The 18,960-nt window shown below is 50.8% G+C and overlaps 1 protein-coding gene across 1 annotated transcript in view; it reads right to left on the bottom strand.

Moving 5' to 3' along the window:
- The window catches only part of LOC144951204 (chloride intracellular channel protein 5-like), a 44,140-nt gene extending 26,684 nt beyond the window's left edge, over positions 1-17,456 (bottom strand). The window contains exon 1 of the mRNA XM_078881349.1: positions 17,084-17,456. Within this exon, the coding sequence (XP_078737475.1) occupies positions 17,084-17,140 (57 nt within the window). The 5' untranslated portion in view covers positions 17,141-17,456. The remainder of the gene's footprint in view (positions 1-17,083) is intronic.
- Positions 17,457-18,960: the final 1,504 nt, after the last annotated feature.

Here is an 18,960-nt window from a genome sequence, read left to right as displayed (position 1 = left end):
GGGCTACGATGAGGGGGCTTCGGGAGAGAGTGCGCAAACTTTTGCTATTCATCCTCTGAAGGAGCGCTGACTGCATTGGTTTACTACATGGTCCATTCACGGTTGACCAACACGTACAACAGGTGTTGTAGGGGGTTTTCTGCGTTGTACGCTCTGTGTGTGTGCGTGCGTCTCTAAGTTGTGATTTACTTATTTGGGCCGATTTTCGGTTTTGGTTCCTTTTTTTGTAAGCGTCTGGTGAATTCCCGTACGTGGGTAGAGCAGCGTGAACGCACGCCGATCTAATCGTTCTCTTCTCGATACACACCGGTACCCAAGCTGCTTTGCACAATCAACAAAAGGCACTTCAATCCACACCCTGTTCTAGCTAATATCGGTTTCATCATTCCGATCCCCCCCCCCCGTTCCAACTTCAACGATTGCCCTGAGTCCAGGGGTCAGCAACGCGTCTCTCGTATTCACCGCGGTGCGTTTGCGGCGTTTTGAAATGTTGAGATTTTTTTGCAGAGTTCGTAAATAAATACATTTCTCGTTATTTTGGTTGCCGAATCCTTCCCGAGCCGGACGGTGGTGGCTCCTCCGCCTGTAGTCCAGCCAGCCAAGGTTGGTGGATTCCAAGCGTGGTCTCTCCATGCTTCTCCAGACACCACTGGGCTTTTGTTCCACGACTTCCATTGCGCGCAAGTACTTCGAACTTCCTTCACACCACCGTACGTAGCAAACCGCGCTTATCGGAGGTGCGGGGGTAGGACAACAAACTAAAGCACATAAAGCAGCTCTTAAAGAAATGAGTTTAATCTAGATTTGAAAGTGCATAGCTCCAGAAGGAAGAGCGTTTCAGACGGCTGCAGAACCGCATCCGAAAGCGCTCAATGCGGTGACTGCCTTTGTTCGACGGCTAGCCAAACTCCGCTGCTGCGAGGATGACCGGGGTTCGTGTGATGGTTTATGCTCCTTGATGAGATCAGCAAGTTATTGTGGTTCGTTTGCGGAAAGCACTTCGTGTGTAATGAGTGCAACCTTATAAGGTATTGGTTTGGCAACCGGAAGGCAATGCAGCTCGGCAAGCACTGGACGGACATGGTCGGATCTTGCAGTACCCCATCACGTCACGTGCCAAAGAGTTTTGTGCACACTGCAGCTTGCTAATGTTTTTGCCAGACGTCCCGTAGACTAGCGAGTAGAAATAATCGAGCCTTGTCAATACTATGCTACACGCCACCGTGTTGGCTACGTCACGACTCAATAGTGATCGTACGTGTCTTTGAGCCCTGATATAAAAATTGCAGGACCTGATGATAATTTGCCCTCGGTGAACATCACCGACCTAAGGAGAAGAAAAGTGAGGAGGCGGCGCCGCGTCCGATGATTTACGTTGCTACATTCTCGAGAGTGACGCTTAACGATCCTTACGCACAGCAAAAATGCACAAAGGAGAATAATAAAAATCAGAATGCTCCATTGTGTTTGGTTTACTATTATTACCACCGTTCACACGTTCACTTTCCCCAAGCCCAGCAGAACTAAAATGTACTCTCTCTCTACACTGCTATACTACGACGATTGGGTCATGTCAAGTCCGCTCGCCACAACAACAACCGGCATTCGCCACCAAGTGGCGGTGACGTCCCCCACGGCACTTGTGCCAGGCGAGCTGAACTTTAAGGCCACGTTACAGGACAGACCCAGGTGCCATGGGTTGACCGACTGAGATGAATGACCAGATGCACCGCCTGTGCCCCCTATTGTGCCAACTTGCTCGCCACACACACACACACATGCGTGCACACACAAGCGTGCACACACACACAAACACACACACACGCACGTGCACACACACACAAGCACACACACACACAAACACACACACACACGTGCACACACACACAAGCACACACGCGTGCACACACACACAAGCACACACGCGTGCACACACGCGTGCACACACACACACACGCACGCACGTGCACACACCCACACAAGTGTGCACACACACACACAAGCGTGTGCGCACAGAGCGTCGCGTTCGGGGTGCCGCGAGGAGACGCACGACACGTTCAGGCGCACATCCCAGGGAGCATTCCGAGCGTTCTCCACGTTCCCAGCGGTGACGCACCGTGACCCGCCGAGCCGGCCCAAGGGCGAACACGGCCACTCCGAGACTCAACATCGAGGCCCATCAGACAGCAAGTGGAGGGAGCGAGGAGTTGCGGGGCCACATCTTTTTCCTTGCGTTTTACTTCTTTTGTAAGTGCGGTGCACTAAGAATCTTGAATGTGCCTTAGTCCGGCTCCATGAGCCCCCAGGCATTGACGCACGATTGTTATGAATCCTAAACGCACCTAAAGTGGCAACTAATTTCTTGAGAACCGCTTTGTTTAGTTCGTTGTACTTCCCCCGCACCTCCGATTAGCACGCTTGGCTACGTATGGTGTGAAAGAAGTTCAACACATACATAACATTGCCCATAGACCCAACACTGCCCATAGACTAACACTGCCCATAGACCCAACACTGCCCATAGACCCAACACTGCCCATAGACCCAACACTGCCCATAGACTCAACACTGCCCATAGACCCAACACTGCCCATAGACCCAACACTGCCCATAGACCCAACACTGCCCATAGACCCAACACTGCCCATAGACCCAACACTGCCCATAGACCCAACACTGCCCATAGACCCAACACTGCCCATAGACCCAACACTGCCCATAGACTCAACACTGCCCATAGACCCAACACTGCTCATAGACCCAACACTGCCCATAGACCCAACACTGCCCATAGACCCAACACTGCCCATAGACCCAACACTGCCCATAGACCCAACACTGCCCATAGGCCCAACACTGCCCATAGACCCAACACTGCGCCTCCCATTAGCTCGGTTGGCTAAGTAGAGTGTGAAAGAAGTTCAACACATACATACCTCACGTACCAACTCTGTAAGCCTGAAGCATTACCAATGAACCCGAATAAAACTCTTGAATGTGCCGTAAGTGTGGCTCAAGGAAACGTCAAGAATCACAAAGATGCGTCTCACGTGAAGTGACCAGTGAATCACAATACACGAATCCGAAATACAAAAAATTTAACAGGACGCGGCTTTCGCGACAGTTTTCCCATTAGTAATTGGTGTTTGGGTCATATTGCGCAAGTATAACACGTGCACCGTGCAGGCATCGAACTCGGGTCGCCGGGTTCATAGCGCAGCTCGCTAACCGCTACACCACCGCTCCTCACGCACGCACACACACGCACAAACACAAGCGGCGTCTCGGCCATTTCTTGAATTTTGAATAAGGACCGCTTGCTGGCTGGCTGGCTGCATGGCCGAGTGCCCAGAATGGCAGGAAAGAGTTGGTCACGCAGTTGGCCACTACTCAAGCATGACGCAGACACCCCCCCCTCACCCATTACCCCCCACCTCCTCCCCCCTGAGAGCCAGGGCAGTTTGGGAGGCAAAACCGTGTAATTGAGAGAGCAATTTTGAGCCGAGCCTGTGTGAACTCCAGCCTGAAACATAAATAAACAAGATGCGGCGTGTTTTATACACAGTCGCGAGAGTAGGTAAGCAAGTCAACAGATGGCAGCACAGCATCGGATTCGTGAATCTGTCTGTGCGAAGCTTTGAGCGCAACCGCCTTGGTTGCGTGTGCTGGGTTTTCACCAGAGGTCGCAAACAGGTTTTGATTCCTTACCCGTACCCGGCTGGGTACGGGTAGCCGGGTATCGGGTAGGGTATGGGTATCGGGTACCCGGTTGCGACCTCTGGTTTTCACCGGGTTGTCAGGGTGCTCCCTCCTCCCGCATGAAGCCACTCTCTCACCGCTCATGGGATTCACGGCCACAACGCACAACGGGGTGTGAGCGGCAGCGTCCTCCTCAAAAAGAGCAAAAGCCTCGAGAGGCGGCGATGCTCTCCTGGGAGAACAATCGCGGTCATGTGCAATGCTCAGATATACGACCACGAGGAAAGCCCACCACAACAGAAGCGTTTGGGGGGCGCCACGGTGTATCGGGAATGTTAACTGCCTCGCCACGGGGGTGAGATGTTACCTTCCTCGCCTGGTATACAGGAGGTCGTGGGTTGGATACTGACCTCTTTGTTTTTTTCGGTAAAGTCACGTAGGTAAAATTTAAAATAAATTAACTCACGACGTTTCGGAAGCAACACAAGCCTCCGTCATCAGGTGTAACGGCTCCAGTAAAATTACTGTAGCGTCACGAAAACTTCAAATCTAGAATCGATACTGACCCTGATACTCGCTGTATATTTGGAGTGCGCGTGTGTCTCTCTCTACCCGTGGTCCCGTGGATTTTTCTCTGGGACCTCCGGTTTTTCCCTCCGCATTTATAAACACGCGTTTCAAGTCTTTGGCTGCGATAAATGTCCACGAGGTCGTGGGTTAAATCCTGACCCTAGCTCATCATTTTCCTCCAGTACAAATAAATATTCAGATTTTTCTCTCCTCAATTAGAAAAATGCATTTACAGAATTCGGCTGCTATGAATGTCCACGTGATAAGCTGCTTCGTTGAGCTATCATTGTGATAGCCAGGTGGCTTCTGTGGTAAAATAAATATAGTTTAGTTCATATAGTTTGTGCTGTCTGGAAACAAAACCGATTCAACAACACACGGGTGTGGCAAGCATTGCATGTACAAAAGCTCTCGGCCTTATCCAGACCACCAGCTCAAAAGAACTGACCCATGTGGTGTCCATGCTGTCGTTGAGAACCAATGTGTCCCAACACAACAGGCATCATCAGTGATACAAAGACAACCTAAGGGCAGTTTCCTCCTCATTATGACTCATCAGAAGAGCCATCGGTGTTCGCTGCTGCCACATGATCGCGGGTGCCCCCATACATGTGTAGTAAGTATTCAGGAGGCTTGACGACGGGATCGGAGGCACACTTATTTATTAACACCAACTTGTGTACAGCAGCGGGTACACACAGTACTTAAGGGGTTAACGTCCCCTTTACTCAGCTAACAGGGAGACAACATCTAACCCCGCTAACCTAAGCCCAAGTCCTCCACTACGGAGCTAAGGGAGGCTACCTATCCCAGCCCTGGTCAAGCTGGGATCCCGGCACCCTGAGTCTGGGCTCTCGGGGCCACGCCACCGGCTTGCCCTGGTCGGCCCTGACAAGGACAGCGAGCCAGGGGAGCTCCGGGGCCTATGCTAGCTGGTCTTCAGTCTTCGCTGGTTAAAGCTGATACTCGACCTCGAGCCCTCCGGCTCACCACCTATTATAGTACTCGGCCCCCGGGAGGGGCCCGTGGGGGATGCAGGTGCGGACGTCGGTGTGAGCACCTCCTCTGTGTATGGCCCTAACCACGCCCCTTGTGTTTGTTAGCCATCCGCGCCCATACACAATTACACCTCTACACATGGAAGGGACTTCACCTGGCCAAATTTTTTCCGACGGTGGTATTAAAAACGACACAAACCGTCAACACGTTCAGTCCTCGTGAGCTGGTGGTCTGGATAAGGCTGACAGAGCTCGCGAACGTGCTATGCCGCATACCTCTGTCTTCTGTTATTAAATCTGATATTACTCTGCGGGGGTAGGGGGTTAAGTGAAGAATGGCACAGCTTTTTACAATCACCCGTTTAAGAAGTTGACGACACATGGGCATTAGAATGTAAACAATGTGCGCTTGACCCGATCTAAGCTGTCAACAAAAACGAGGCTGGCGGAGTGAGACACCCCATTGCGCACCTCTACAGAAATGTTTATGGCGCTGCAAAATATTTACTTTGTTGTTGTTGAAAACCCAAGCTTAGCAACCAACCATCGCGACAAAATAAACTCGTAACGAGTTCCAAAAAAAAAAGGCGGACAACGCACTAACCGTGGTGGTGCCGGTCAAGACTCCTCTGCACAAGACTTTGTCGGTGACCTCCTCTCACCTCAAAACCAGGTCCACGAGGTGCAGTCCGGAATGTGTTGCTCACGCAACTGCTGGCAGGGGTGCATCCCACACACTCGCTATGCTCTCTCCCAACGATAAGAGACAGACGGACGGACCGGTCTCTCCAAGAGTCATGTTTGTAACGGCCACATTCCATGCTCCCTGAGACCGGCTTTACGGACTGTGTTGTGAGGTCTGGCAGGAAATGTTATACACGGAATCCGTTCCATATACATAGCAACACACTCATACGCCACATACGAGCCTACCGTCTTGTCAGCTCACAATGCGTGGCATGCACAGGTGTGTATAGCCGTGCAGACTGTTGGGGAAGTGCAGGTAGGGAAATCCAGTACACACTTTAGAACAAAAAAAGACAACAAAGATCTAACACAGGCTGTTGGGCAAAGTGTTGCTATAGAGAGCATCAATGAAGGCCGGCAAGACGCACAAGGCGAAAGTGTGCTCAGCACCGCCTTTGTCTACCCGGTGTTGATGTTCACACACTGCACGGGGTACTCATTTGAGGCGAATTCAACCTCGGGCAGGCTCAGAAGTGGTTCAAATAATTATTAGCAGTGATGTTAGTAGCCGTTTCCGGAAATCAAACGCACTCTTCGATCGCTTACTACGAGCGTGGTGACGGTTCCCGTGATCTTCGCTCATCGTTTCCTCCCTCAATGTTGAGGACCATGTCGACCAGCCTCACCGTTTCGTCTCCTCCACACCATGTCAACAACCACACGGCAGGTCACAACAACAACACTCTCACTTGCACAATCACTTGCACACTCACTGCAGGTCTCCTTCACTTCTCTCTCTCTCTGCTTATTCCCTCGCCCCGCTCCACTTCTTCGGAATTCCCTCCTCCCATCGTCTCTTTCTCCAAGCTCTTGTAACACCCACTCACTCCACTCACCAACTCACAACCTACTCCTCTACTCACCTCACCCTCTCACAACCATCCACTCCACTCACCTCACCATCTCACCCACTCACTCACCCTCTGACCCCCTCACACCAAAGTCACACCCACCCATCCCACTCACCCTCTCACTCATCCACTCACAATCATCCACTCCACTCACCTCACCATCTCACCCACTCACTCACCCTCTGACCCACTCACACCCATTCACCCCAGTCACACCCACTCACTCCACTCACCCTCTCACCCACTCACTCACCCTCTCACACCCATCCACCTCACTCAACTCACCCACTCACCTCACCCTCTCACTCACCCACTCACCCACACAGCAGGTCACAAAACTTCTCTTTCTGCTCCTTCTCTCGCACTGCTCAGCTTTGGAATTCCCCCTTATCCCCTCTTTTCCAAAGCTCTTATTACAAAAACAATAATCTCACTCAACCAAACAAAAGTGTTAACTCTTATCTTTCACAGCTTTGCGAGTGCTGTTTGGCGCTGGCCCACTAGGCACGTAGGGCCTTTGCGTCTGTGCTCAGCAAACGTGCAAAAAACTCGGAGCCTGGTTCATGCGCTCGCTACCACCTGTTAGCACACGCTGCACAACACACACACACACAGCTCTTCCCAGCTGACACGGAGGTACGCGAGGAATGTGCAGAGCTTTTTTTCTATCCCGCCTTAACAACACACGCCGTGTCAGAGAGAAGGGATAATCGTAATAAATAATAAATCTAGTACACGTGGCATCGCCGCTATTATTCTCGGAGTGCAGATGGATCATCGCGAGGAAGGCGCCGCTGTGATGCATGGACACGGCTTGCAATAGCTTTTCAGCAGGCGATGTTGCTGCCGCTGCTACTGTACGCGATCCCGATAAAGTTGCGGTGCAATTATTAAAATTTGGAAAATTTGGGCTGTGACGCAAACAAGACGATGACATTCACTGCGAGCGAAACAGGTGGCGCATAGCGGTAGTCTTGGTATTTTACGGTTGATACCACACCGCAGTGTTAACCAGGGCAGGCCTACCGGATTCGAACCGCGAACCTCTGCGGCAAGTGGTGAACGCGCTACCGCTGCGCCCCACCGCCCTGTTCGCACTGCACACACTTTTATAAAAACGGGAACTCAACTCGAACGCGTTTGTAACAAGAGATAAACACGGGCATGTTGGTTGAGAAATATATTTGGGCTTCAGAGGGTGCTCTTCTGTGTTTAGTGTTGCTGTTCTTCCTCCGCAATTTCGATTAGCACAGTTAGCTACGTACTGAGAAAGAAGATCAACATACACACATAGTGGCACATGGAATAGCTCGAAATGAAACTATATTTCTTTACCGCACCAAGAGCAGGAGAAGACCATTGGTCTTTGGGCTGCCGGAACTGCTTTTGTAAAATGCTGCGGTTTAAATAGATTTGAGTTGTGAAGTGGCAAGGTGACTTGGAGGACGGAGATGCCGAGCCAATCACAAGGGTTCCGAATTTGGGTGTCAGCCCCAGCCTGGCATTAAAACTGGTTTCTCAAGTGCACGGAGAGCTGATGGTCTCAGCACAGTGACTCAACATCCACATAAGGAGACTCATAGACTTGCATAGAGATCTAAAAACTCACATAGAGGCAATGATTTACACGACTTACAACCACAGACTCACACAGAGACCCACAGACTCAAATAAAGACCCGTAGACTCACACAGAGATCCACAGACTCACATAAAGGCTGACAGACTCACAGACTGAGTTGTCATTCAACAGAGTGTAGTGAGATTATTGTCGTAATCTGGTCACCAATAATTTCGGAAAAAAAAACCCATCACTTTAAAATGTATTTTCTGTTCCAGCTCCTACTGCCAAAGCTACGAACATTTTCCTGTTCCTGGGCAGGTGGCGAAGGGCCACGCCCCGACACTTTGAAGGGATCCCCCAGAAGTAGTTCCCTGGCGTCTACTTCTGTGGGCCGTTCTCTAACGCACGCAGCAATGCATCGTTCTACAACGTTTCCCAAAGGACACGTCGGGTCTCGTGACATCAACCACGAGCACAGGTAAAGTAAAACTAGGCTAGAGATTAACGGAGATAACCTTTTGGGTGTGCAATTCAAGTCAACACATTCTCCGATGTGTTTTGGACTGTACGTAGCGTACGGCACAATGTCCGACGGTTCGCTCCACGGTGCCGGGATGTTTTTCAGGAGCCGAATCTCGCCGGACCTCATGCTAGGACGACGTCACCGCGGTTTAAAAAACCCCAAAAGCTCATTGGAGAACTACACAGCACCACTGCAGAATTCGCCCCCCCCCCCCACAGTGCAGCTGTATTTGAATATTTCATATTAAAATTTTTGTATTTCGTGTTTTGTGGATTGGGTACAATCTGGTCTGGATTACCGTACAACATATAACGACGCAATTGCCGCGATCCACAAATACGAAGGGCGACATCTCGGCGATGATGATGATACGCTACTCTGCTGCTCCTGACGACGTTATCTGGCTCTGCAGCTACTTCAGCAGCCGTATGGAAGAAGAAAACAAGAAGAAAAAGTGTGCTCATTATCAGATAAATCTGAAAATATAAAATACATTGTGGAATCTTGATATGAAATTATGGAAGTGATGTCATCCAAAAACATGATGTCACCGTAAGTGATGTCCCTTCCACAAGGTCACTTTTATTGGCAAAGGTGAGAGAGTCCCATGGCATCGGGTGAAATCACGATTGTTAAGGCACCAAGTGCGTTTTTAATTCGTACACGTTACACAGAACCCCGAGAATACAAAACAGCTCCAAAATAGTATAAAAAAAAATCCGAAATCTGAAACGTTTAAATCATAAACTCATCCCGACTACGTTGCAAGCTTCAACAAACCCTACGCGTTCCGTATCACGGAGCCCAAGGGAAGACCCAGTGTTTGTTAAAGCAATGATCGCCAGCAAGTGACCATGACAACACAGCCCCGACGTCGTGTCATCTCTCCCGAAGAGACACCAGAAGGAGCACGGGGACAATGGCTTCGTGTCATCGGAGACGCTCGCGGGGTTCACGCGAAGAGGAGGAGGAGGCAGCAGTCAAGGCTCAGTGTCCTAGCCCCTGTCCATGGTGTTCGTGTCATCTTGCCAGTCGTATCTGGCACCCAGCTGTGTTTTGTGCAAACAAGTCTGGGTCAATTTAAGATCAAGACCAAGATGTTAGCGTGGTAAAAGCCTTTTTATGCCACCACTACCACCATCAACACCAATACCAGGCCATTCGCCACTAAGTGATAGTGACGTCACCACGGCGCCTGTGCCAGGTCAGGTGCACCTTGAGGCCACGTGGAGTGTTGAAGGCTCGCTGACAGAGGAGTTTACGGGACAGACTCAGGTGCCATGGGTTGGCTGACAGATGACTGGCAGATGCACCAGCTGTACCTCCTACTGTGCCAACTTGCCGAATTTTAGCTGCCCGGTGCTCTGCTCGTTGTTGTGAGCGTCGCTCCTCTGCCCTCCATTGTTGTTGGACGGCAACTGTCTCCAATTTCCCACTAGCGTCCTTCACAAATCACCATCACCAACACCACCACATGTCGTTACCAAAGCGTTCTCCCCTTTGCCAGACCCAGCAGCTGCTGCACAGGAGATGCACAGCGACCTCCACAATCCACCCTGACAGTGTCCAACCATCTGCTCTTGATGAGACCCAAAATGTTAAAACCAGACAACGCAACAACAAAAAACAATCATCATCATCATCATCAACTTAGACCAAGGTCAATCCACTTATGGATGAAAGCCTTCCTGAGACATCTCTCTGTCTCTCAATCCTGTGATGTAACAATCCACTTAGCTCCTGCCCAACGCCGCTGATCTCATTGATCCATCTCCTCGGTGGATGTCCTCTGACATATTCCTGCTCCTGACTGCCACTCCATCGTTATGTTTGACCACCGGTCATCATCGTCTAAACTAAACGATGTTTTATTTTACGAGGCAAAGCCCACGGAGCTATGAAGCTCTTTCTCAGAAGCGGCCTGGCCACAAATGATAGCTCAACTAATTGGTTTATCATCATCGTGGACATTTATAGCAGCCAAATACTCTAACCTAACGTGGATTCTAAATGTGGAGTGCAAAACCAGAGGACCCGGAAAAAAAGTCCACACGACCACGGGGAGAGAGAGACACATGCAAACTAAAAATATACAGCAGGAATCAGGGTTGTGATCAAACCCACGACCTCCTGTATACTAGGCGAGGTAGTTAACATCTCCTAGCCACGGTGGTACATCTTGCCCAAGCCCACTAACTTTTCTTAACAGATTGAATTATGTCATTAAGCAAGCATGTGTTCTGTAATAAACACCACACTTAAAAAAAACTTACACATTTTTGAGGCAACTCAACAAAAAAAATTATATAAACTATCCCGGCTGTACTGTACTTATTAAACCAACCCGACTGTACTGTACTTATTCAAACAAAGCCTGGAATTGCCGATGAAACAAAAAAAAGTTTGAAACCAGCGTTCTATTGTTTGATTAAAGTAATGCTGTTTGGCAGTCCTGTTCCAGGATGCCCATATGAGGCTTACGAGACGAAATATTTTGTTTTGGGCTCTCATGTGGGAAGAGGCCAACCGGAAGTGGCATTCGATGAATCACCGGGAATGGAATCCAAGTCGCTAATGCCCCCCCCCCTCTCTCCCCGGTCTAGACGCACACCATCCACGCGGCCCCTTAACAATCAGTCACTGTTCTTCCCACACATGACATCCGTGCCAAAACAGGGCTGTGTCTCACACCAGCTGTGCAAAAAAAACAAAGAGAGTGAACACATCGGTACGAATAACTTAAGCTCGCGATGTGATTTAAAACAAATAAGAATAGGCTTTACTCTTCCTGGCAATGAAACAGGTTGTTGATGTAGACTTGATTCACCGCAATAGGTATCCAAGTTGGTGTTTGAGCATCTTTGACATTTGTTTTATGTTTAGATTTAAAGCTTTCTTGACTGCAGGGATTCATCTTCTTGGTTCTTTCGGTAAAGTCACGTAGAAGGGAAATAATAAAGATAAAACATAATAAAATAATTCTCACGACGTTTCGGCCACAACGCAAGCAGCCGTCCTCAGGTGAAGAACAGGTATGTCGGAGACAGCGTCCGAATGAATTTGTTTTATTGCCAGAAAAGTAGTGCAAGTTTATACTCATGTTTTCATCGCTTTGATACTACTGGTAAAAGGGCCCCATTGATGTAAGCTCACGATTGCTTTCCCTATCACGTGAGTAAGGGTTTCTGTGTTTCACTTCGGCCACACAGGATGCCATACTAACACAATAAGCCAAGAATGTGTCCCGCGCGTGACGTCACTCCACGAGCCCCCCCCCCTCTCATTAATAATCATGAGCGGGTGACGTCAATCCACATGCCGCACCCCTCCCCAATGACCATTAGCGCGTGACGCCACTCCACATGGGCCAACCCCCCCTCCCCTCATTAATAATCATGAGCTGAACAATTTTTCTATGCAATATTTAAGATTTACTGCAACACCCATCCTTGGACGGGCAAACAAGCTCGTGTTTAATAATGGAGTGGGCCAGCCAAGGAGATGGCATCACGTGCCCAAGAGGAACATTCTTGGGGCCGCCACGTGGGCGAGAGGTTAACTACCACGTGGGCGAGACGTTAACTACCACGTGGGCGAGACGTTAACTACCACGTGGGCGAGACGTTAACTACCACGTGGGCGAGATGTTCACTACCACGTCGGCTCTACAGGGTGGCGTCATGGGCTCGGTGCCGATCGTCACGCCTCGATATTTGGAGTTTGCGTGTTCTCCACATGGTCGCGTGGATTTTTCTCCGGGTCCTTCGATTTCCCCCATCCACATTTCGGGCCAACGTCACGTGTTTTAGAGTATTTGCTTGCCACGATGATGATGATAAGCCAGCTCATTGAGCTGTCATTATGTGATAGGTCTCTTCTGAAAAAAGGCCTATAGAGATGAGTGGGCCTTCCTTGGTAAAGTACTAAATAGTTTAAATATAGTTCTACAAGATGGGACTGTTCGAAAACAGTTCGTGTGCTTTGTTAACATCGCAGGGTAGCGAAGGAGGCTCAGAGAGGTTGTCCTCTGCCCCCTCCGTCTGGAACTTTCCACAGCCATCATCAGTGCTGTCGACTTCTTGTGTATGTACAGTATGTCGAATTTCCTTCGTACCATACGGAGTCAACCGTGCCGTGAGCGGCAGGGCAGCAGCAGGGTGTGCCGCTGATGACCTCACTTCCTTCCCGCCTCTGATTAGCACGGCTGGCTATGTACGGTGCGAAAGAGGTTCAACACACACACACACATTCCTCTTCTCCCTCTGCCTATGACCGACTGCCTCCCTCTCCTCCCCCACTGACTCGCACAGAGAATCAGAGACCCACCTACCTCTATAACACAAACATACCCATTGTGTGTGTGTAGTGCCTTGAGATGCGGTCACATTTAGACGCCACTACATAGATCCACATTGTACTGCACTGACTTACAGAAGTCAACTCACTCCGAAACTAAAACACTGACACGAGAGCCATACACACACCATGATACCCATAGCCTAACAGAGCCCTGAGACTCACACAGAGACCCATACACACACACCATGGGACCCATAGCCTAACAGACCCTGAGACTCACACAGAGACCCATATACACACACACACCATGGGACCCATAGCCTAACAGAGACCCTGAGACTCACACAGAGACCCATACACACACACACCATGGGACCCATCGCCTAATAGAGACCCTGAGACTCACACAGAGACCCATATACACACACACACCATGGGACCCATCGCCCGAGACCCTGAGACTCACACAACAACAACAACAACCGCCATTCGCCACTAAGTGGCGGTGACGTCACCACGACGCTTGTGCCAGGCCATGTGCACCTTGAGGCCACGTGAAGTGTCGAACGCCCGCTGGCAGGAGGTCACGGGGCAGACCCAGGTGCCACGGGTCGACTGACCGAGATGACCGAGATGACTGACTGATGCACCACCTGTGCCCCCTACTATGCCAACTTGCTGTGCTTTAGCCACCCGGCGCTCCGCTCGTTGTTGTGAGCGTCGCTCCTCCGCCCTCCGTTGTTGTTGGAGGGCGACTGCCTCCAACTGCCCAGTAGCGTCCTTCACGAGCCTCCTCCACTGAGGCCGATCTTGACACCGCTGGTACCAGTCATCGGCAAGTCCACTCAGCTCCACGTCCTCCTGTACCACATCACTCCATCTCTTCTCTAGCCCGTGCCGCGCCCGTTTAGCCCCCTCGATCCGGCCGAACAAAAGCTGCTTAGGCATGCGAGACTCACACAGAGACCCATACACACACACACCATGGAACCCATCGCCTAACAGAGACCCTGAGACTCACACAGAGACCCATACACACACCCTGGGGCCCATAGTCTAACAGAGACCCTGAGACTCACACAGAGACCCATAGACTAACATAAGAGATGCAGAGGCACTTAAAGCAATTTTTTTGTATTTTACCAGGTAAGGTCCACTGAGCTAAATAGCTCGTTTTCAAAAGCGACCTGACCACAAGTGAGAGCTCACCAAACTGGCTTATCACATGGATTGTTTTCGAGCAGCCAAATATTCTAAACACGTGACAGTGATTCTAATGTGGAGGTGAAAACCGGAGGACCCGGAGAAAAATCAACGCGACCACGACGAGAGAGACACCGCAAACTCAAAATATACAGCAGCAGGCGTCAGGGTCGGGACCGAACCCACGACCTCCTGTACACCAAGCGAGGTAGTTAACATCTCCTAGCCACCGTGATGATGATGAGAGAGAGAGAGACACCGCAAACTCAAAATATACAGCAGCAGGCGTCAGGGTCGGGATCGAACCCACGACCTCCTGTACACCAAGCGAGGTAGTTAACATCTCCTAGCCACCGTGGCGCCCAAGAGACCCATATACTTAGACAAGTCGACTTAAAGAGACACGTAAACTTAGACACACGTAGACTAAGAGACACACGTAGACTTAGAGACACACGTAGACTTAGAGACACACGTAGACTTAGAGACACACGTAGACTTAGAGACACGTAGACTCACAAAGACACGTAGACTCAGAGACACACGGAGTCGTACAGACCCATAGGCTCACTGAGAGACCCAGAGACTCGCATACAATCCGACGACTGCTACTCCTCACTCTCTACACAATAGATATTCCGACTGTGTGTGTGTGCAGACGCTACACACAAATCCACGTTGATGCTGACGCGTGCTAAACGGCATTGGTCGTAACGGCTGACGATGGTGCCAATGTTGACGATGGTGCCAATGTTGACGATGGTGCCAATGTTGACGATGGTGCCAATGTTGACGATGGCTGCAACGTTGTCCGTGCGGGGTGCGACGCTGCTCACAACAACGAGCGAAGCGCCGGGCGGATAAAGCGCCGCGAGTCGGCACGGCAAGGCCCACGCACAGGGCGGGGTTGCAGTCATCTGAGCGAGGCAAACCCCGTGGCACCCTGGGTCTAGACTCTAGTCTAGACTGTACCGCCAGCCTTGTTCGACACTTTCACGTGGCCTTAAAGTGCACCTAGCCTGGCACAAGCGCCCGGGTGGTGACAGTCACCGACACTTGGTGGCGAATGGCGGTGGTTGTTGTTGTTGACGATCTCGTTGTTCGTGGGGCCGATGCTGTTGATTTTAGTCATGGGGACTTTGGTGTCGTTCAAGTTAACGATGGCCACATATCGATTAGGAGTAGCTGCTGTCTGCCTGTGCATGTTCAATCCACTACTGGATGATGGCCCCCATGTTAATCAACACAGTTCCTCTCGACTATCAACCACCGTTGCCCAACTTCCATCGTGGGCGATATATTGGCACGTACAATTAAGATCAATCGATCATTGATCGAGAACCAATAGGCACACGCGTGAACAAAGCACAAAGCCTCGACACGTTTCTAACTGTTCACCTTTAATTGCTTTGCACAACGTTATAAACGTCACCGAAAAGGCCAAATGTGGGTGTCGGCCGGGTCGAAGAGAGGAATAATAATATATGTATTTATATAAAATCTAACCTATAAACACAAACCGATCGAGGCTTACAAAGCGGCACGCAGCCACTGCCACACGGACATCACTTGGCGCGGCGAAACGCTTCAGCAGATCCAACTCGGAACGCTTTGAACAACAGGCGACCGTTAACACTCACATACACTCATACACATACACACACACTCGCATACACACACTCATACACACATATACACACACTCTTACACACTCACTCATACACACTCACATACACACACTCTTACACACTCACTCACTCACACATACTGACACACACACTCTCTCACACACTCACTCACACACACTGACACACACACTCTCACACACTCACTCTCACACTTTCACACACACTCACACTCTCACACACACTTTCACACTCACACACACTTTCACACTCACACACACTTTCACACTCACTCACCCTCATACACTCACCCTCATACTCTCACACTCTCATACTCACACTCACACACTCACTCACACACTCTCTCCCTCACTCACACACACTCACACACATACTCTCACACACACTCTCTCTCACACACACTCACATCGCCATTCGTTAAAGACGACGACCATGAGACTGAGACGCCGCAGCTATTCGACTTACGGCGCTCGCACTGAAGGGGGGGACCAGCTTCGTGTGCGCGCTACGGGGCGAGGGAGGCCTCGGGAAAGCGGCGGCAGCAGCAGGAGGAGGAGGGGTGGTGGTGACTGTGGTGGTGGTGACTGTGGTGGTGGTGTCTGTCGTGGTGACTGTGGTGGTGGTGTCTGTGGTGGTGGTGACTGTGGTGGTGGTGACTGTGGTGGTGGTGACTGTGGTGGTGGCGTCTGTGGTGGTGGTGACTGTGGTGGTGGTGACTGTGGTGGTGGTGTCTGTGTTGGTGGTGTCTGTGTTGGTGGTGGTGACTGTGGTGGTGGTGACTGTGGTGGTGGTGACTGTGGTGGTGGTGATGGACGTTAAGCCCGCCCGCCCGCCGTTTTAGCAACAGTAAAACATTCAAACAACCCTAAGTTCGTAACACATCGCCGCCAGCGACTCAACACGAGGCTTGGGCGTGGAGAAAAGGCGCCGAGGGGATGTGAGTGAGAGGGACGAGGGAGGGAGAGGGGGAGGGAGGCCGCTCACCTTCACGAAGAGTTCCACCACCGGCTCATCGCCGACGCTCACGTCGGAATCTGCCATCGCTGTCGTCGTCGTTGTTGTCGTGGTTGTTGTCGTTGTTGTTGTGCTCGCCGTGAGGGGGGCCTCCCGCACGGGCGCGGCTGAGGCGATTTATAAAATCTGATCGATTTTTTAAAAAAAGTTATTGAAAAAAAAAAGTTCAGACTTAGGGGTGCCACCACCTTTGTAAAGTTGTTCAAACAAATGGAGGGGGGTGGGGTGCGCTGTGGTTTTTTTGTTGTTGAGGAGGCCGATTGCTTTAGCACGAAGTCTCTCGTCGCTGCTGCTGCTCCTGCTGCAGCCGCCGCCGCCTCTTGAAGCCGCTTTGAGTTGTTGAGGCGAGCGGCGGTGGCGAGGGGGGTGGGACTAGGGGAGGGGCGGGGCTACAGAAGATAGGGCGGGGCTTGAGAAGGGATGGGGGCGGGGCTACAGAGGGTGAGGACGGGGCTATGGAGGAGTGGGCGGGGCTACGGGGGATTGGGGCGGGGCTACAGGGGATGGGGCGGGGCTACAGGGGATGTGGGCGGGGTTACGTGGAGGGGCGGGGCTACAGGGGATGTGGGCGGGGCTACGGGAGAGGGGCGGGGCTACAGGGGATGTGAGCGGGGCTACGTGAGAGGGGCGGGGCTACGTGAGAGGGGCGGGGCTACAGGGGATGTGGGCGGGGCTACGGGGGAGGGGCGGGGCTACGGGGCCGGAAGGGGCGGGGCGTGAAACGCGCGGGAGATTCGCGAGGAATCCGAGGCGCGGCCTGGCGCGAGGCGAAGGTAAGACCTCGCCTCGTTGTTAAACAAATAAATACATCGTTACATCGTTACATTCTTACATTGTTACATCGTTATATTGTTAGATTCTTACATTGTTACATCGTTACATTCTTACATTGTTACATCGTTGCATAGCCCTTATATATATGTGTGTGTGTACATTTTTACATTGTTACATTGCCCTTATGCGGTATATGTGTCTGTACATTTTTACATTGTTACATTGTTACATAGCCCTTATATATATGTGTGTGTACATTGTTACATTGTACTGGTACTGGTAGGAACCCCCTGGTTACACCAGCCCACATGGGATTATTGTGTCCGTCCGTCGTGCAGGGAGGGGCTGGGTGGGCCGGGTGGGGGGTGGGGCTGGGTGGGGGCTGGGTGGGAGGGGTGGGGCTGGGTGGGGAGGGGCTGGTCACCCCGTGGTGCCCTTATAAAACTCAACGTTTCACCTACTCACGCCGGCTTGTGCCCGCCCTCACAGTCGGCCATATTTGCGGAATACACCACGCCGCCGTTGACCCTGCAGGCCATTGACCGAGCAACCCAACAACGTTCCTACCAGCTCCCTCCGCAGGACAATGTGATTTATGTGTGTACATTACATTATATTACATTGCCCTTATACAGTGAGGGAAAAAAAGTATTTGATCCCCTGCTGATATTGTACGTTTGCCCACTGACAAATACATGATCAGTCTATAATTTTAATGGTAGGTTTATTTGAACAGTGAGAGACAGAATAACAACAACAAAATCCAGAAAAACGCATGTCAAACATGTTATAAATTGATTTGCATTTTAATGAGGGAAATAAGTAGTTGACCCCCTCTCAATCAGAAAGATTTCTGGTTCCCAGGCGTCTTTTATACAGGTAACGAGCTGAGATTAGGAGCACACTCTTAAAGGGAGTGCTCCTAATCTCAGCTTGTCACAAAGCTTTCCCCCCCCCCCAAAATAAAACATGCTTCAAATCGCTTTAAACTATTGTCATTGTAGTGCGTATTTAATGTGGCGCTGCACTCTGATGTTGTAGGAGAAACCATTTATTAAAAAGTTAATTTAATT

This window comes from Lampetra fluviatilis, chromosome 61 (genome assembly GCF_964198595.1).
Source record: "Lampetra fluviatilis chromosome 61, kcLamFluv1.1, whole genome shotgun sequence".
Classification (NCBI taxonomy): Eukaryota; Metazoa; Chordata; class Hyperoartia; order Petromyzontiformes; family Petromyzontidae; genus Lampetra; species Lampetra fluviatilis.
Note: the sequence above shows the minus strand (reverse complement) of the source record. Positions and strands in the feature narration are given on the sequence as shown.